This window comes from Nomascus leucogenys, chromosome 8, assembly GCF_006542625.1.
Source record: "Nomascus leucogenys isolate Asia chromosome 8, Asia_NLE_v1, whole genome shotgun sequence".
Lineage (NCBI taxonomy): Eukaryota > Metazoa > Chordata > Mammalia > Primates > Hylobatidae > Nomascus > Nomascus leucogenys.
The window spans coordinates 32,262,861-32,282,128 of NC_044388.1; the positions used below are offsets into that span (position 1 = coordinate 32,262,861).

At 51.6% G+C, this 19,268-nt stretch overlaps 1 protein-coding gene across 3 annotated transcripts in view; it reads left to right on the forward strand.

Moving 5' to 3' along the window:
• PTK2B (protein tyrosine kinase 2 beta) overlaps positions 1–19,268 on the forward strand; it is a 135,063-nt gene that overhangs the window by 102,794 nt on the left and 13,001 nt on the right. For all 3 annotated transcript variants that reach the window (XM_030817008.1, XM_030817006.1, XM_030817007.1), the window contains exons 6-24: positions 1,966–2,028; positions 2,238–2,292; positions 2,751–2,891; positions 3,269–3,343; positions 4,129–4,230; positions 5,514–5,631; positions 6,170–6,209; positions 6,591–6,637; positions 7,819–7,869; positions 8,327–8,424; positions 9,202–9,286; positions 9,479–9,579; positions 9,848–9,963; positions 11,647–11,747; positions 11,925–12,014; positions 13,152–13,356; positions 15,756–15,864; positions 17,104–17,169; positions 18,692–18,817. In XM_030817008.1, coding sequence (XP_030672868.1) covers positions 1,966–2,028; positions 2,238–2,292; positions 2,751–2,891; positions 3,269–3,343; positions 4,129–4,230; positions 5,514–5,631; positions 6,170–6,209; positions 6,591–6,637; positions 7,819–7,869; positions 8,327–8,424; positions 9,202–9,286; positions 9,479–9,579; positions 9,848–9,963; positions 11,647–11,747; positions 11,925–12,014; positions 13,152–13,356; positions 15,756–15,864; positions 17,104–17,169; positions 18,692–18,817 — 1,789 coding nt within the window. The remainder of the gene's footprint in view (positions 1–1,965; positions 2,029–2,237; positions 2,293–2,750; positions 2,892–3,268; positions 3,344–4,128; positions 4,231–5,513; positions 5,632–6,169; positions 6,210–6,590; positions 6,638–7,818; positions 7,870–8,326; positions 8,425–9,201; positions 9,287–9,478; positions 9,580–9,847; positions 9,964–11,646; positions 11,748–11,924; positions 12,015–13,151; positions 13,357–15,755; positions 15,865–17,103; positions 17,170–18,691; positions 18,818–19,268) is intronic.

Here is a 19,268-nt window from a genome sequence, read left to right on the forward strand (position 1 = left end):
CACTCCTATGAGAATCTAATGTCACCACTGACCTGACAGGAGATGGAGCTCAGGCAATATAGCAAGAGATGGGAGACAGCTGTAAATACAGATGAAACTTCGGTCACTCACCCACTGCTCACTTCCTGCTCTGTGGCCAGCTTTCTAACAGGCCAGTACCAGTCCATGGTCCAGGGGTTGGGGACCTTTGCTACACCCGAATGTCATTCCTATCTGCCAGTCTTCTGGTTTCCAATTCCACACATCTGCCCTTAGCAAGAACATCCCATCTCAGGCACCATTGCTTACCTCCCTCTGTCAGACACTCAGTACAGAGAAATAAGGGTAGGGAAGAACCCATCTTCTTAGTGTTTTAAGTTCTCTTCTTGGATCGAATCCCCAGGGTTTTCTAGCCTCACTACTAGTGACATCTGGGGCTGGATACTTCTTTGTTAGGGGGGATTGGGGGTGGGCTTCCTGTGCATTGAAGGATGTTTAGCAGTATCCCTGGTCTCTACCCACTTGATGCTGGTAGCACGACCAACCCCCTACTCCAACTAGGTGTGATAACCAAAACTATCTCCAGACATTGCCCAGTGTTTCAGGCTGGGGCACAGAGTGCAAAATTGGGACCATATTTCTTAAGAGGTAATTACTTATTTTGCTTGACAATACATTCAAAGACACCACTTATTAAAAATTATTAAGGATATAGCATTTTACATTTTACATTTTTATTGGATATTTCCTCTATGATTTCATGCCTTGAGTGTCTTCTTTTTAATTTTTTTGAGATGGAGTTTCACTCTTGTCACCCATGCTGGAGTGCAATGGTGCAATCTCGGCTCACTGCAACCTCTGCCTCCCGGGTTCAAGTGATTCTCCTGCCTCAGCCTCCCGAGTAGCTGGGTCTACAGGTGTGTGCCACCACGCCTGGCTAATTTTTGTGTTTTTAGTAAAGACAAGGTTTCACCATGTTGGCCAGGATGGTCTTGATCTCTTGACCTTGTGATTTGCCCACCTCGGCCTCCCTAAGTGCTGGGATTACAGTCAGGAGCCACCACCCTCAGCCTAACCTTCCTATTTTCTAAACACAACAGTTTCTAAACAGTTTCTAAAAAGAACTGTCTAAAAGTCATTGCTTTTGAATCATAAGTTACTTCCCTCACTCTGTTTATATTATTAGTTGCACAAAACTTTTACCAGATATTTATAAGGATGCCTGAATTAAAGGAACACTGAATGGCTTTAATATAAGATCAGGAGTAGGATAATGTCTGCAGCAGTCAATGAAATTACTAGACACAGTGACCTAGACAGGGAAGGGAGGCTGGCACATGTGAGGACATTAGCTATTTGGTCTCAGCTTAAGCCACAATTGCATAAAACTATTTATCAAGGCATACATTTTTAGGGGAAACGAGACTTAAAGAATATGAGTAAAATATTAATAGCTGCCTCCTCTGGTAAGACTATGAATAAGTTTATTTTCTTCTTCTGTAAGTCCTAAAGTTTGTATATATACAGTGGTACATTTAACAAGTATCTAAATGAACACACAAACATACACACATATAATATCTCAGAGATAGCAAATAAGTGAAAAGGAAATCACAAGAGTCCCCCAGGACCTTCAGGTAAAGGTCAGTGTTCCTAGGCTGATCATTCAAGCATTGGCTGCCTTGGGCCTTTGTTCTTAGAGGCCACAGATGGAGCCACCATCTTCCTCCTCAGCCCAGTATCTGCCCATTCCTAGAGTGAGTTTCCTAGGATGCAAGGCTGGAGTCTTCTCTTGGAGTGACATTTGTGGGGTTTCCTTTTCCTCACAGGTCAAAATACTAAATTTTATGACTCTCCTAACTTCCTTTCTCCTGATGATTCCCACGTATGGCAGGGGAAGGGGGCTTCTAGTGGCATGAGGTGCCCTGGGTCTGACTGCCTCATTCTCCAGCCTTCAGCCTCCCTCTCCACCACCTATTTCTCCAGGCGGTTCTTCAAGGATATGCCCCACAATGCACTTGACAAGAAGTCCAACTTCGAGCTCCTAGAGTAAGTTCTGGGATCACCCATCTCCCCTCCTTTCCTGTCCTTCCATGTGTACTTTTCCTCCTCACCCTCTCCTCTACCCCTCCCCAGACCAGAGCCACACAGGGCCCGTCTTCAGGTCCCAAAGCCCTCTCACCTCTTCCTGATTGGCCCACAGTCCTGGGGTGGGGGTGAGGCGGAATCACATGCTGCCTTTTTCTTCCTTCTTGCAGAAAGGAAGTGGGGCTGGACTTGTTTTTCCCAAAGCAGATGCAGGAGAACTTAAAGGTGAGGAAACCAATGGGCGAGGACCTCTTCATGCTGATTCCCAAGACTGGAGTGTAAGGGATGAGGCTGGGGCTGGGGATACTCAGAGAAGCCAGGGCATCTGCACGGCCTTGGGCATTTGGACACAGGACCACTAAATGCACCGAGGGGTCCTCTCTGGGGCTGGGGATCCAACTGTGACATGCCTGGGCTCCGGCTCCGCATCGAGGCCTTATCAGCTCTGTGGCCCCAGTACTGGGAAGCTACCCCTTGCCCCCTCCACCTCCTTCATAGGGTTGCAGGGAGTCTCCCTTGAGACAATGGGTATGTGTTTTAGGTCATAGATCACAGCTGCTTTTGGGGCAAAGGCCCTGGGGGATCATTTTCAAGCAGCGGGCAGTCTCTCAGTGAGACCCTAAGGGAAGGAGTGAGACCTGGGAGGAGCAGGCATTCCTCACACTGCCCATCCCCTCCCCCAGCCCAAACAGTTCCGGAAAATGATCCAGCAGACCTTCCAGCAGTACGCCTCGCTCAGGGAGGAGGAGTGCGTCATGAAGTTCTTCAACACTCTCGCGGGCTTCGCCAACATTGACCAGGAGACCTACCGCTGTGAACTCATTGTAATGGCGGGCTCTCTTGATCCTCTCCCTGACCTGGATCCCAGGCCTCTCGGGAAAAGGGGCCAGGAGGGGGCAGGGAAAGGCTCCAATCGCTGCAGATTCTCAGGCAGCAGGGCCTCGCTGACCTGCCGTCGGTGGAAGTCACAAGCACCCCCTTGCCTGAAGCAGGCGCTGAAATGTTGGCCTCCAGCTCTGGGAAGTGGGCAGGACAGGCAAGGTGTCAGGAGGGGAAAGTCCATATGGCCAGCATTTCGGTGGGAAGGAGCTGGAGACCCAGGAAACAGTGGCTTGTGTCTAGCTTAGGGAGCTTTTCTTCAAGTTTCTGAAGAATGGGGAGGACAGCTCTGGGACAACAGTCCACTCTCTTTTTATTCCAGCAAGGATGGAACATTACTGTGGACCTGGTCATTGGCCCTAAAGGGATCCGCCAGCTGACCAGTCAGGACGCAAAGGTAGAAAGACCGGGGGCAACCCCACCCAGCCCCAGGCGGGGAGGTCTTCCCCTCTCTGCTGCCTCCTGCCCTGTCTGCCCCTTCAATTCTTCTTGCCCCTGTTGCTGAGAGCAGAGTTCTTCTAAGGCCATGCCCTGGCTTGAGCAGCAGTGGAGAGCATTTAGAGATGGCAGCATGGGGCAGATGGCCCTTTACATCACTGTGACTGTAATCTGCACAGAGGTGGTGGGAGGGGGAGACAAGGCCACTATGATTACTCGCAGAGCTCAGCAGTGTTGCTCTCTCAGTGACAATATGAGGCATGATTCCCTTGGAAGTCAGGGGACCTGGGTCCAGTCCTGGCTCCACTGCCAGCTTGGCACATGATGTTGAGCAAGTCCTGGCTTTCCCTAGACCTCATTTTCTCCTTGGCATAGGGAGGGGCTTGGTCTAGATCAAGCTTGTGGTCCCAGGACGGCTTTGAATGCAGCCCATCACAAATTCGTAAACTTTCTTAAAACATGTTGAGATTTTTTGTGCAATTTTTATTTTACCCTCATCAAGTAGTGTTAGTGTATTTTATGTGTGGCCCAAGACAATGCTTCTTCCAATGTGGCCCAGGGAAGCCAAAAGATTGGATGCCCCTGAACTAGAGGATACTTCTAGCCTTAATAGTCTTTGATTCTCTCTTCATCTCCCAGAGAAACTCCCAGTTCCTCCTCACCCCAGCTCTCCGATACTGACCAATCTGCATGGCCCAGTCCTGGTAGTGGGATGGTCTGAAGCTCCCCCTTCTTTTCCTACAGCCCACCTGCCTAGCCGAGTTCAAGCAGATCAGGTCCATCAGGTGCCTCCTGCTGGAGGAGGGCCAGGCAGTACTTCAGCTGGGCATTGAAGGTGCCCCCCAGGTGAGTGTCTCTGGGCACCTGGCAGCTCTGCAGGGGGTATAATGGCAGATTGGGAGCTCCTGCTCAGACCAAAAGTCTGACACGCAGGAGGCCAGGAGCTTCCTGGCTTTGGGGATCGTGTTAAGAAAACTGCACCAAGTTCTTAGACAAAAGGTACCAGGATGATGATAAATTGTAGGAAAATTCAGGAAACAGTTTTTTTAATGTCAGGAAAGAAATTGGGAAGGTTTTCAGGTAGTGGAATGTTCAAGGTGACCAGAAATCAGGTATAAATCACAGGCCTAAGTTATACCAAGAGAACAATGATGCCAACATCAAGACCTCAAAAACATGGGGTTTTTTTTGTTTTTGTTTTTTGTTTTGTGTGTGTGTGTGTGTTTTTGTTTGTTTGTTTGTTTTTGTTTTTTGTGGTAAAACACCCAGAGAGACCTCAGGCTGCAGAGCGCTCATCTCTCTCTCCTTTCACCCATCTGTGCCCTGCCCCATTGCCTCCCCTTCCTCTTTCTTTCTTCCTTCCTTCCTTCCTTCCTTCCTTCCTTCCTTTCCTTTCCTTTCCTTTCCTTTCCCTTCCCTTCCCTTCCCTTCCCTTCCCTTCCCCTTCCTTCCTTCCTTCCTTCCTTCCTTCCTTCCTTCCTTCCTTCCTTCCTTCTTCCCTTCCTTCCTTCCTTCCTCCCTCCCTCCCTTTCTTCTTTTCTGACAAAGTCTCACTCTGTTGCCCAGGCTACAGTGCAGTGGTGCAATCTCAGCTCACTGTAACCTCCACCTCCAGAGTTCAAGAGATTCTCCTGCCTCAGCCTCCTGAGTAGCTGGGACTACAGGTGCATGCCACAAGGCCCGAGTAATTTTTGTACTTTTAGTAGACACAGGATTTCGCCATGTTGGCCAGGCTGGTCTCAAACTCCTGACCTCAGGTGATCTGCCTGCCTCGGCCTCCTAAAGTGCTGGGATTATAGGCATGAGCCACTGCGCCCAGCCCCCTCTTCCATTTTCTCAGTTTCTGCTTCTATTTATTGAGCACCTACTAGGTACCAGGCATCGTGCTGTGTGCTCAGAGGCCAAAATAAGTGAGGCCTGGGACTGGCCTTTGGAGAGTATGGGAGTACAGGTGAAAGGGGTGACAGAGTGCAGTCTGGACTCCAGGGCAGGGCCCCTGGAGAGGTGCAGACAGCATTGGCATCCAAGCAAGGGTTGTGGCAGGGGTCCTGTCATCTCTTTTCCAGCCCCGGGGGTGGTCTCTAGCCAAGGCTCTGGGGTCTCACCCTTGGCCGGTCTCTGCTCCACAGGCCTTGTCCATCAAAACCTCATCCCTAGCAGAGGCTGAGAACATGGCTGACCTCATAGATGGCTACTGCCGGCTGCAGGGGGAGCACCAAGGCTCTCTCATCATCCATCCTAGGACAGGTGGGTTCCATTTAAAGGTAAAGTGGCTGGACCATGGGTGGCAGCACACCCGAGTCCCCAGAGGCGGAATGGCAGAAGCTAAGCCACTGATGGATAAGTGAATGAGGAGGCTTCCCCCACAGCCCAGCGGGAAGCTTCCAATGGGCCCATCTTAGGCTTTAAGCCCTGGCCGGTCCACCTACCCACAGCCCCACTAATCAAGATCCACATAGAGGCAGCTTCTGGAGGAGAGGCATTTTAGCCCCAGCAGGCTCAAAGCCATTGCTAGAAGAAGGCTGGTCCTACCTGTGTGTCTCTGTCTTGGGTCAGATTCAGGAAGCAGGGGTCACAGCTGGAGCACGTGAAATCTGGCCTGAGGCATCCTCCAAGGAGGATTCCAGTTCTGGCCCAAGGCCTCCCTAGCTCCCAGGCTAGGAGAGAATGGAATTAGGGGCTGGGGTGGGAGGAGAGTCCCTTGTAGGAATAGTGAGGAGGTCAGTCACCCACCCAGGCCCCTGTGTCCCCAGCTCCAACCTCCTCCTTCCTCCTCTCTTCCTAGATGGTGAGAAGCGGAACAGCCTGCCCCAGATCCCCATGCTGTGAGTACAATGGGGTGCAGAGGACAGGGCCCTGAGCTCAGCCTGTGCTGCTGAGAGGAAGAAGAATAAACCGGGAGTCCCCACCTCCATAGTTTCTGGCTTTCAGGCCCAGGAGAACCCTGGAAAAACGATGATCTTTCCCTCCCAGTAAATACCTGCAGGAATATTCCTATGCCTTCATGCCACCTGGTGTTATCCTCGGGGGTCGCTGCTATCCCCCAACTCCAGCCCCCAGCAGCCTGGGCTGTGCTCCCAGGTCATTGCTAATCTGGACAGACTACTTCTCCACGGCGGGCAGGAGGAGAGGGCAGGCTAAGGCTGCCCAGGGGAACATTATCGGGCTCTGAGCTCACCTGGCTTCTGCTCTCTCACCTCCCACAGCAACCTGGAGGCCCGGCGGTCCCACCTCTCAGAGAGCTGCAGCATAGGTGAGCTGCCCGCTGCATCCTCCACCTGCTCCAGTTGCCTCCCGTCTGCTTGCTCCCCACTGCCTGCTCTCATGACATTGCCGAGGGTTTCCTCCAAGTCACAGAAAAATGATCCTCCCCCATAACTTCTCAATGATGGCTTTAAAATATCATGAATTGTGGCTGGGTGCAGTGGCTCATGCCTGTAATCCCAGCACTTTGGGAGGCCAAGGTGGGTGGATCATTAGGTCAAGAAATCAAGACCATCCTGACCAACATGGTGACACCCCATCTCTACTAAAAATACAAAAATTGGATGGACATGGTGGCATGTGCCCGTAGTCCCAGCTACTTGGGAGGCTGAGGCAGGAAAATAGCTTGAACCCAGGAGGCAGATGTTGCAGTGAGCTGAGATCGCACCACTGCACTCCAGCCTGTCGATCCAGCAAGACTCCATCTCAAAAAAGAATCATGAATAGTAATCGCTAGTGTGTACTGAGTACTTAGTACATGGCTTAGACAGCTTGGGCTGCCATAACAAAATACCATAGACTGGGTAGCTTAGAACCAGATACTTTATTGCTCACAGTTCTAGAGGCTGGAAGTCCAAGATTAAGGTGCTGGCTGAGTCTGCATCTGGTGAGGGCTTCCATCCTCATTTGCAGATAGCTGTCCTTTCACTGTGGGCTCATGTGATGAAGAGAGAGTTCTGGCCTCTCTTCTTCTGCGTATATGGGCACAGATCCCATTATGGGGGCTCCACACTCAGGACTGCACCACCTCCCAAAGGCCCCACTTCCTAATCCCATCACATTGGGAGTTAGGGCTTCAACAAGGGAATTTGGGAAGTACAAAAACATCCAGTCCTTAATGGTATTAAACATGCAACAGGTATTATTTGATTCAATCTTTATAGCATCCCCCAGTATTCATTTCATAGAAGGGAAAATTGAGATTAAGGGAGATTAATCAACTTGCCCTAAATGGTACAAGTTTGGGAAGCAGAGAGCAGGGAGTTCAGCTGAGGTGCCCTGGGCTCTGTGGCCACTCTAAAACCTGGGCTGGGAGCCTGGGACATGCCTGGCTTCTCCTCCTACCCCCTTGGGCTCCACTGGCCTCCAGCAGGGAGCCCCACACCTGATTCCTGGCGGTGCCCACCGAGGACATCTTGTCCATGGCTGGGCCTCTTCCTGTCATTCCAGAGTCAGACATCTACGCAGAGATTCCCGACGAAACCCTGCGAAGGCCTGGAGGTAGGTTCTCGACCCCACCACAGCAACCGCAGTCAAGGCCCTGTGAAATGACGTGGCAAGGACTCTGGTGACACCACAGGGAACATTCTTTTCCTCCTTTATCCTCCCTTCGTGCTAGACTTAGACAGTGGCAAACCTGAGATGCCTTGGATTTGGAAGCTCAGATGTTTTTTTTTTTCTCCCTATACTGATTGATCTTTTGTGTGCCCATGGAGCTGTGTGGGGATTCTAGTAACTTGGACCTGGGACCCAGCCTTCAGAGGGAGCAGGGTGATGGCTCTTCCCTGGGTCTGAGACAGTGGAACATTCTAGACTCCCATTTCCCCAGCCCAGCCCCTGGATCTTGGCTGAGGTGTTATAGATCTGGTGACGCCTGGCTTTAGAGACTGCAGACACTCAGGTTTCCTAGGGGATACCACTGATCTCTGTGATCTGCAACTGTTTTCTCTGTCTGCAGGTCCACAGTATGGCATTGCCCGTGAAGATGTGGTCCTGAATCGTATTCTCGGGGAAGGCTTTTTTGGGGAGGTCTATGAAGGTGTCTACACAAATCACGTGAGTTCCAGAATCTTCCCTTACATTCCTCTTCCACATGTCTGTAGGGTGAGACAGAGCTCAAATCTGAGTAGGTTGGAGTTGGCACAGCCTTCATCCACTTGGGGACCCTTGCCCCTAAGGGCCTCTTGTCCACTGGGCATGGTGGCATTTATTAAATACTCAAAGAGTGGTGGAGACAAGAGTCATTTCCAAGAAGGGTAGCAAAATACCAGGGGTGAAGATATAGGCAGAACCTGGAGAAGGGTCAGTATTCTTGGTGGGAGAATACAAAGGGGGAGGCGGGATAAAGACAGTTCTGAGAAAAGGTGAGGCAGGATCTGGAGTTAGTGTCAAGGCCAGTGATGAGGCAGGGCAAGGCTGACCACTGTGGTCACGCTTCTAGCAGGCCCAGGGGAAAAAAGAAAGAGGTAGTAAGAATGAAAAGTCCAGTGACAGAGAGAGAAAGGCCTAGCCCCCAGGCATGATAATGGCCTGCAGGTGCCTCTGGCTTTGGGCAGGTCACACGGCCCCTCAGTCTCAGTGTCCTCATCTGGATGGCCAGGGGCTTGACTCATTTGACCACTAAAGCCCTTTTCAATTCTAACAGACCCTGATCAAGAAGAAGGGGAGTGGGGAAGGAGAGGAGAAGAAGACAAAGGGGAGAAGAAGAGAGACATAGGAGAAAGGGGCCTCCCCTGGCAGCAGAGTCTGCAGGAGGCCATGGGGAGGCCAGGAGGGAACATTCTGCTGAGCACTGGGCTGGACCAAGGGGTCCTGAACACACTCTTGTTACAGAAAGGGGAGCAAATCAACGTAGCTGTCAAGACCTGCAAGAAAGACTGCACTCTGGACAACAAGGAGAAGTTCATGAGCGAGGCAGGTAGGGACCCCTGAGACCAACCAGGCCTCCAAGGTGGGAGGGGCTTGGGCCTGGGAAGAGAGGGGTGAAGAGTGCAGGGACCCATGTTGGAGGAGGGGTCCCCATCCTCCCAGCTAGAAGAGCAAAGGCCTTTTCTGAATGGGACTTTTGAGCCGCTCCACCTGTCCCTCTTGCCCCCCACCCACACTGCAGTGATCATGAAGAACCTTGACCACCCGCACATCGTGAAGCTGATCGGCATCATTGAAGAGGAGCCCACCTGGATCATCATGGAATTGTATCCCTACGGGGAGGTGAGCTAGAGGATCCTGCGATGACAACTGGGCTGCAGCATGGGGGACATTCAGAGCACAGCCCATTCCTCCCAGCTTCCTGGCTTCTGTGTTCTGCTGAAATAAGCCAGAGGCCCTGTTTGTCAAGGAAATTGCTGGAACATTTTGCCAGCTTTGGGTTTGTCTCCCGCCGTCCCCAGGGAAGGGTCAGGGGTTGCCAGCACACTGGTCCCCTGGCTCCATACTGGGACCAACCAGGGGCCTTGATGGCACCTCCCCATTCCCGCAGCTGGGCCACTACCTGGAGCGGAACAAGAACTCCCTGAAGGTGCTCACCCTCGTGCTGTACTCGCTGCAGATATGCAAAGCCATGGCCTACCTGGAGAGCATCAACTGCGTGCACAGGTAGGGGTGGAGGGGGCGGCCAGCGGTATGGAAGCCAGGCCTTCACCGGATCCTCAAGGCATCTAGGTAGAAGCAGGGCTTGTAGGTGACACAGAGCAGTGTTGGAATCCCAGGATTGGCCCAGCAGCTTCGAGCACTTGAGCAGCCTCTCTGACCCTGTGTCCTCATCTTTAAAGTTGCAGGCACTGTATGTACTTCATGGGGTTGTTACATGTAACTCTGAAGTCCGAGGTGTCTGTCTATATCTCAAGACCTTCTAGCCCCTCCCCTGTGAGTGCCAGGAAATCGCCCCCAACCTTGCTCAGAGCTTGCTCACCTCCAGCTCACTGGCTTGGTGGCACATGGCTCAGGAAGAAGGGACTGGGCTGGAGCAGGGCCAGGAAGATCCCGGGGTCCTAGCCCAGACATCACCCTGGTTGTCAACACCCCTGGGCTGCCGAGTCCAAGCCTCCCTGTGGCTGTGGAGTTGGCCCCTGCTCTACCTGGCTTTGTTCCCATTCCCTGCCATGAGAACCTGACCCCCAAGGGAGTCAGTGGTTGGGCATTACACACCATTGACATTGGCTCTGTGTCCTTGTGCCTGATTCTATGGAAAGCCACATCAGGGGATAAAACCCTGCATTCATTCATTCATTCATTCATTCATCCAACAAATACTATGGAACACCTCTCAGTGCCAGGTGAGGGGACAAAGTCAGGACGAAAACAAGCAAAACTCCTTTTCCTCGTGAAGCTGACTTTCTAGCATGAGGGTCAAACTGGAGACATCAATTGTTAGGACAAAGGTGGTGGGAGGATAGATTTGTTTCTTTTGTTTGTTTATTTGAAGTGGCCATGCTTTTAAGTCATCATTTCAACTATAAAAACAAACACTAGAGAGTGGAGCCTGCCTGTGAGAAGCAAGCAGGCAAACTAGTTTGGGGTTGGGAGTGATGGCAAGAACACAGGGTAAACTGAGTCAGCGGTGCATCTCCTGGGAGGAACGAGAGCTCAGCTCTGGAGTAGCCTACCTGGGCGACACCCTTTTCCACTGGTGAGCTGATGGGCAAGTTCCTTCAGCTCCCTGGGTCCGGTCTCCTCCCCTGCACCAGGGGGGTCTGAGGGTCTCTATGTCATGACTCAGGGTGTGTGAAGCTCTCGTGCGATCCTGGTATCCTAAGTGCCCCATCAGAGTTAGCTGTGCTGCCGCTGCCACTCCCGCTGTACCAAAGACCTAACCAGTCCTGTGGAAATGCAGATGAGAGAGAATACCTGTGTTCAGGGAAGTGGTTGGAGTTTATCCTTGAAGAATCACCAGGTGACAGCCTCCCTGGCATGGGGGACTGTGTAGGCAACAGCACAGAAGTGGAGTATAGCAGATGCCAGGAATCCGAGCCAGGCTTCAAGCTGGAGATGCATGAAGGGGTGATGGGAGACAGAGCCCAACAGCAAGAGAGAAGGAGATGGCAAAGCACCTGTGCGTGTTGGGGTGCAGAGGAGCCAGCTGGGCTCCCACCTGAGCTGTGCTGTAGCAAGACCACTCGGTGGGGGCAGTGACCCACAGAAGCTGCCCGATTCTCCTCTGGAGGCCGAGTCCCTGGCTTAGACTCTTGGTCTCTTTTTCCATCTGTCTGTCTGTCTCTCTGTTCCTGCTCTCATGGGGATAGGCAGTGCCTCATCCTGGTCTTGATGCCCTTCTTCCAGGGACATTGCTGTCCGGAATATCCTGGTGGCCTCCCCTGAGTGTGTGAAGCTGGGGGACTTTGGTCTTTCCCGGTACATTGAGGATGAGGACTATTACAAAGGTGAGGGGGCTTCCCAGCCTCTGCATTGGCCTTGGAGGGGTCGCTGAAGCCAAAAATTCCAGAAGAAGGAAGTCTACAGTTGGACAGCCCAGGCTAAGGGTCTTCAGAAAGTAGGATGTATTTCCAGATAATTCTGATCTTTCTTCCCTAAAAATCAACCTCTTTGCCCACCCAAAGCCTCTGTGACTCGTCTCCCCATCAAATGGATGTCCCCAGAATCCATTAACTTCCGACGCTTCACGACAGCCAGTGACGTCTGGATGTTCGGTGAGTGCTGATTTGGGAGGGCATGAAAAATGGTTCAGATTCTCACCTCTGAACCAGGCTAAGGGGGTGGGTGCAGGGAGCAGGGGTCTGACCTCCACCCTCCATTCCCAGGGCTCTATTTTGCTGTGGCCACTGAGAAGTCTCAGAGGTGGGGAGGCCAGTAGGTGTAGGAAGGGAAGTGACCCAGGCTAAGGACTGGCCTGGGCTGTGCAGGCTCATCTTCCTGGAAGAGGCTCTTGTGACATGTGTGCTCAACCTACCAGCCCCAGAAACTAAGACGAAACTCTGTGACTTAGAGAGGTACAGGAAGGAGAGAGAGCAAAGGCAGGTGTGGAGTGACAGCCCCTTACGGAACACCTCCTGCAGACCATCTCACTTAGTGCTCCCACAGTCAACCTTGTAGAATATTATTATTACTCTCATTTTCCCGTTAAGAAAACTGAGGCAGGCCGGGCGCGGTGGCTCACGCTTGAAATCCCAGCACTTTGGGAGGCCAAGGCGGGCGGATCACGAGGTCAGGAGATCGAAACCACGGTGAAACCCCGTCTCTACTAAAAATACAAAAAATTAGCCGGGCGAGGTGGCGGGTGCCTGTAGTCCCAGCTACTCGGGAGGCTGAGGCAGGAGAATGGCGTGAACCCGGGAGGCGGAGCTTGCAGTGAGCTGAGATTGCACCACTGCACTCCAGCCTGGGCGACAGAGCGAGACTCCGTCTCAGAAAAAAAAAAAAAAAAAAAAAGAAAACTGAGGCTCAGATGAGTCAGGAGCCTGCCCGCAATCACACAGGCACCAAGTGTTGGTGCGAGGCTTCCAATTCCAGCTTTACTAAGGAGTGGCTCCCCTCCCTCCTAAGAGAAGACACTTGTGGTCCCAATGACATGCCATGACTGCCACCTCTTGATCCTGCAGCACCCTGACAGGGGTCCAGGGAGCAAGGCCTTAGGTCACTTACTGCAGATGTAGGTCACTTGTCCCTCGGGCAGACCACCATGGTAGGCAGGACCCCAGGGTGCTGGAGGAGGAGGAAGAACCTCAGGAGCTGATCCTGGCCGAGACTGAATGCTAATGGCGACGGTGCTCCTGGGTGGGAGGGACTGGTCTCCCCTACCTGGGGCCTGACGCTCCCTTCCACCCCAGCCGTGTGCATGTGGGAGATCCTGAGCTTTGGGAAGCAGCCCTTCTTCTGGCTGGAGAACAAGGATGTCATCGGGGTGCTGGAGAAAGGGGACCGGCTGCCCAAGCCTGACCTCTGTCCACCGGTCCTTTATACCCTCATGACCCGCTGCTGGGACTACGACCCCAGTGACCGGCCCCGCTTCACCGAGCTGGCGTGCAGCCTCAGGTGAGCATGGAGTGTGGGCTGTGGGCTGGGGGCCCACCAGCTGCACCAGGGAGCAAGACCAGCACACAGAGAGGTTTGCACCTCATCTCCCTAAACAACACAGGTCAGGGTCAAGGACGGGAGGCTGAAGCCAGATTCACTGTCAGATATGAGCTCAGAGATAAGGCGGCCCTGGGGAAGCCTGACTCATCTGGGCATCTGTCAACACAGAGCACAGAGCCTTGTTCATAGGATGTGCTCAGAAAATATTTTCTAGGTTAGACTCAAAAGCCTGAGCCAGACTGTCATTGAAGTGCCTGTGCTCTTTGTGGTGTTGAGGCATCCTACCTGCTTTCCTCTCGCCTTGTCTCTCGACTTTGATCTTTCCTCCCAGATAGCAAGGAAGGGAGTGATCTTTGACCTGTTATCAAGACAATGACCCAGGGGCCACCTCTCCCTTCTGAATGAGGGATAAGGGACCTGAGGGCCCATCAGTGCCCAGGAGCCATGATTCCCTAGATCTGGGGAGGTCACTGGGGAAGAAGGTCATCTGTTTCGGAGGTTCAGGGTCCTCCAGTTTTCTTGGTGGCAATCCTGCCATTAGCCCTCCTGCGGGAGATCTGACTTCTTTTGGTTTCCTCTGGGCTGGGAGTCAGTAAGCATTTTCTATAAAGGGCCAAATAGTAAATATTTGGGGCTTTGCTGTTTATGCAAGTCTCTGCCAAAACTTCTAACTCTCTTAGCTCAAAAATAGCCATAGACAATACATCAATGAATGGATGTAGCTGGGCTCCAGTGAAACACCATTTTGGCTGCTGAAATTTGAATTTCAAATAATTTTCATGTGTCATAAAATATTTTTTGTCTTTTAATTTTTTTTAGTCATTGAAACAATATGAAAACCATTCTTCATTTGGGGCCATATAAAAATAGATGAAAGGCCAGATTTGCCCTCTGGGCTTTTATTTGCTGAACCCTACTTTAGGGAGTCTGGAACTTAATTGACTTGAAATACTGTGATTTTAAATATTGTAGTCAACATGTTGGCTTGTTTGGTTTTAGGGCAAGAAAACAGCCCCTGAAAACTGCCTGGTGGGGAGGCACCCCAGGGAATGCCGGCAATGCCCAGGCCAGGGGCACTGGGGGTGACCCTGCATGTTTTCTGTGGGGCAGGGCCTTCAACATCATCTGCAAAACCTCTGGCTTAAAAGGCCTCTCTGTTCCTGTCTATCCCTTCAGTGAGCCTCCCAGTTATCTGACTCCTCTGTTGGTCCCTTGTATGGGAGGTTTGAGAAGTCAAAGGGCTACAGGATAAAAGTATTTGAAAGATATGATTTGGGAAGGTAAAAGCCCTGGGGGGATGGAGCTGGGAGTCCTGATTCACTCTGATGCCTTGAGAGCCACAGAGAGCTGTGCAGGCTCCTCTCCTGGGCTGAGAGGTGTTCCCATCTGGGCTGAGAGGTGTTTCCATCAGAGGCACCGGCCAGGCCGCCACCACAAGTGGAGGTGGGAGCAGGTTTCTGGTGTGATCTGGAAAACACTGAAAGACTCAGAAGACCCCAGGTTGCTTCCTCAGGCCACCACCTGACACTTCCTCCTTAGAGTTCAGAAGGGATTTGATCAGTGTTTCCTAACTGTTCCAGGGAGGAAAGGCCCTTCTAATGTCAAATTTTGAGTGTCTCTGTGTAACAATAGTTATATTTTAAAAATCTTTTGCTGAACAACATGTAGTAGGCTATATAATGCATTTTTATTATACATAATAAAATATATACACACTTGAAAATATAGTATTAAGCGTCACATATTCAGTAGTAGATAATACTTGCTACCCATATGAACATGTGGATTCATGGGCAGTAATAATTCCAGAGTCTTCTGGGGTCTGTGATTCCAGGTTACGAGCACTGGATTGGGTAAGAAAGGTGAGAGACGCGCACATGGCTTGCCTGGGAGTGAACCCACATGCCTCATTAGCACACACCAGGGATGCATTGGGGGATGTTTCATGAGAAATAGGAGATGTAGATTCTAGGCCAGGGCCATGAAGTTGGCTGGGATTTGGAAATCTACATAGGGGTTTGGTGCCAATCACAAGCCCAGGAGGGCAAAAGGCCTGAGGAGTGGGGCTGCAGTCAGCCTCCTGCTGCATGTTTGAGCTGGGACTGGCTCCCAAGGATGCTGTTCCACCTTGGATCCATTCCTGTGATCTTCCCAACCTCAGTGTGGCGTCAGAGCCCATATCCAAGCCTGTCTCAGGGGGCTGTCCGCAGGCCACTCTGCAGTGGAGATCAAAACGGAAATGGGACCTAGCAGCCTTGCCCAGGCCTCTCTGGGCTTCCATGGAGTACAAAGAGGAGCCCCAAGGAGCGTCTCACTTTGACCTTGTTTCTCTCCTTATCTGTCCTGATTCCCTGCAGTGACATTTATCAGATGGAGAAGGACATTGCCATGGAGCAAGAGAGGAATGCTCGCTACCGAACCCCCAAAATCTTGGAGCCCACAACCTTCCAGGAACCCCCACCCAAGGTAAGCCAAGCCATGGCCTCATAAGTCCTGTGAGTCAAAGCAAAGCCAGGTCCCTGTCTGATCCATGTCCCCCTTACTGCACAGGCAGGATGCCCCCTACAGCCTTCTCTCAGTCTTTCACCCAGCATCCACCATCACTGTCAGCGTGTCACATCAGTGCCCTGGCAGGTGGACTTGGAGATAGCAGCCACCTTGTGGGATAGCTGGGTCAAGAATCATTCCTCAAAATTGTCCCCTGAGGGGTGGGCTTCTCTTCTAGGTGTTTTCTTGGAAACAAATGAGATCCCCCTGAGGACACATGGATGGGAAGTATCCTGGGTCTTTTAGGTCCAGTCCCTACATCTATACCCGCCATGGCCACCCTGAGCTCAGGAGCCAGGGCCCTGCTGCCATTAGATGGGTGGATCTGAGAGGCCGTGCCTGTCTTAGTCAACTGGAGCTGCTGCAACAAAAGACCACAGACCAAGTGGCTTAAACAGCAGATGTTTATCTCTCACAGTTCTGGAGGCTGGGAAGTCCAAGATCAAGGTGTTGGTGTCTTGTGAGATCTCTCTACCTGGCTTACAGACAACCACCTTCTCACTGTGTTTTTACCTGGAAGACACAGAGTGGTCTTTCTTTCTGTTCTTACAAGGGCACTAATCCCATCATGGGCTCCATCCTCATAACCTCATTTGACCCTAATTACCTCCAAAAACCTGCACTTCCTTAATGCTATCACATTGGGGGTTCAGGCTTCAACATGCAAATTGAAAAGGAGGACAAATATTCAGTCCATAACAATGTCTGATCCCATCTAAGGCCTTTTCTCACTTGTCCCTCTTGCCTGGCATGTCCCACCCCTCCCTGCGGGCCTGGCTCAGTGTTCATCTCCTCCATGCAGCTTCTGTGAATGCCCAAGCCCCTGGTGTGCTCCTACCTCTGCATGCCTGTGGCTCTGAAGCTCTGACTTGGCGGGTGCTCCCACGTATAGGGAGGCGACACATGCACCAATCATTAACCCTCCAATTAGCCATAGCCCTAGGAGGGCAGTGAGGTGGCTTCTTTGTACCTTCCACCACTCAGTAGATAATCAGTGCTCAATAAATGGATGCAAAATGAGTTTCATGACAGCTTTATCCCTCAACTTTCCTTCCTTCGGAACAAACCTGAGGTGTCTTTGACCTGATGTTCCCCTTGTTGAGTTGTGTTCACTCAAGGAGAGGGACAGAGACTGACCCATCTGTGTTCTCTCTCCAGCCCAGCCGACCTAAGTACAGACCCCCTCCACAAACCAACCTCCTAGCTCCGAAGCTGCAGTTCCAGGTAAAGATACAACCAGAGGACGGGAACTTTAGGTCTACCTCTCATCCAGGTCCTGAAACTCCATTCTTGTGCCTTAGAGGAGCAGCAGTCACCCACTTGGGTGATGGAGATGGCCTAGGTTGACTCTTATTTGGCATCCAGAACAGAATGCAGACTCAGATCACAAGAATTAAAATGCAGTTCTCCCAGGCTGTGCTCAGCTAAGACCTGCCTTAAGCCCCATCCCTCTGTCTACAGCATCTGCTGCTTTGTGTGCCTGCCTGCTGCTCTCTCCCCACATGTAAGGCCTCCCTGGCATCCTTCCCAGAAGGAATCCCAGGGAGTATTTCCCAGAAAATGGAGTGGCTCCATGGGACTCCCCAAAGAGGCCCCATCCAGAACCTGGGTGGCCATTGAAGAGACAGCAGGGTTTTACCTGAGCTTTCTCCCAGCTCCATTGTCCCCAACCATGACTCTTTCCCAGGCTGTGGGTCCCTGATCCTGAACATCTCTGTTCTGTGTCTCTCTTGCCTCTAGGAGAGGGGAAGTCCAGTCTCCTCTTATTTCTTCTCTTGCATCCCCCAGCTCAGAGCCGCTGCTCAAAAATTGATCCCCTCAACCACCACAAATAATGTCCATTTAGTTGGTGCCCTTTATAGAAAGATGGTGTCCCATGGTCCTATATTTATTCTCAAGGAATGCCTGAGTGCCAAAACAAGACCATCTGAGGACTAATAGATAAATCCTCTTCATGTGAAGAGAAAGCCTGATTCAGAAGATGGAAACGTCATTCTGAAAAAAAAGAAATATACCCATATGCAATATTTAAAACAGGGAGTTAGGTGGGGTGGCACACACCTGTAGTCCCAGCTACTAAGGAGGGTGAGATGGGAGGATTCATTGAGCTCAGGAGTTTGAGACCAGCCTGGGCAATATAGTGAGACCCCATCTCTAAAAACAAAGAGTAATACAATAAAATTGTGATATACTTATTTTTTAATTAAAAAAAAATTCAAGGCAGGCATGGTGGCATGCATCTGTAGTCCCAGCTATGTGGGAGGCTGAGGCAAGAGGGTCGCTTGAGGCCAAGAGTTTAAGGCTGCAGTGAGCTGTGATCATACCACTGCATCCCAGCCTGGGCAACAGAGCAAGAGCCTGTCTGAATTTTTAAAAAACAATTCATACATATCTCTATAAATTGGTGTGTTAACCACATCAGTCAGTTTGTAATGCAACTGAAACAACTGTTTTCTGGAAAGTCCTGAAGGAAGAGCCCTGGTCTCAGTGGGTCAGTAACCAGCATGGACCCCACTGTGTGCAGAGCATCTTGGGGGAATGTTGGATGAATGAGAGGCTGCGCTGCTCCACCATCTCTCTCAGAGCAATGGAAGGCCCACGTCGTGTTCTTTATTAACTCCTGGAGAGCAAGACCCGTCCCCTGTGGTGCTCATGCATGGTTTCTTTGTGCTCGTGTTTGTAGCAGCTAATTGTCCACCTTCTCGCTTTGTCCCGTGCCTTGTGCTTCTTTGCTTTTCCTGAATAGGTTCCCGAGGGTCTGTGTGCCAGCTCTCCTACGCTCACCAGCCCTATGGAGTATCCATCTCCCGTTAACTCACTGCACACCCCACCTCTCCACCGGCACAATGTCTTCAAACGCCACAGCATGCGGGTAAGAGGGCTCTGCATGCTGGTCCCTGCCCGGACTGAGGAGGCTGCTGGAGGGAGGTGGCCAGGGACACTGGAAACCCCATGTCCTCATCTCAGAGGGCCCTCCCTGCTCTCATGCACCAGTCAGGCACCGAGGTGGGACTCTGTGACTTCCTTCCCTTTGCAAACACATCAGGGGCTGGCTGCCACACCAGGCACTGCTCTGGAGGACACCAGCTGGACCTAACCTGCCCTTGGCCATGCTGGTACTATGGCTAAAGATGTATAAATCTCTCCCTCTCCTGAGCCCCAGGGGTAGGGGGATCCATGGCAGCATGGAGGCTTCTAGGCAGGGCACAGCACAGCTTAGTGGTGCTGGAGAGTATCCTTCCTAACTGATGGCTTTGGGTGTGAAATCTCTCCTCAGTCAAAGGAAAGGCTCCCTTGTGGCTGCTCCCCCTTCTGCTTTTGTT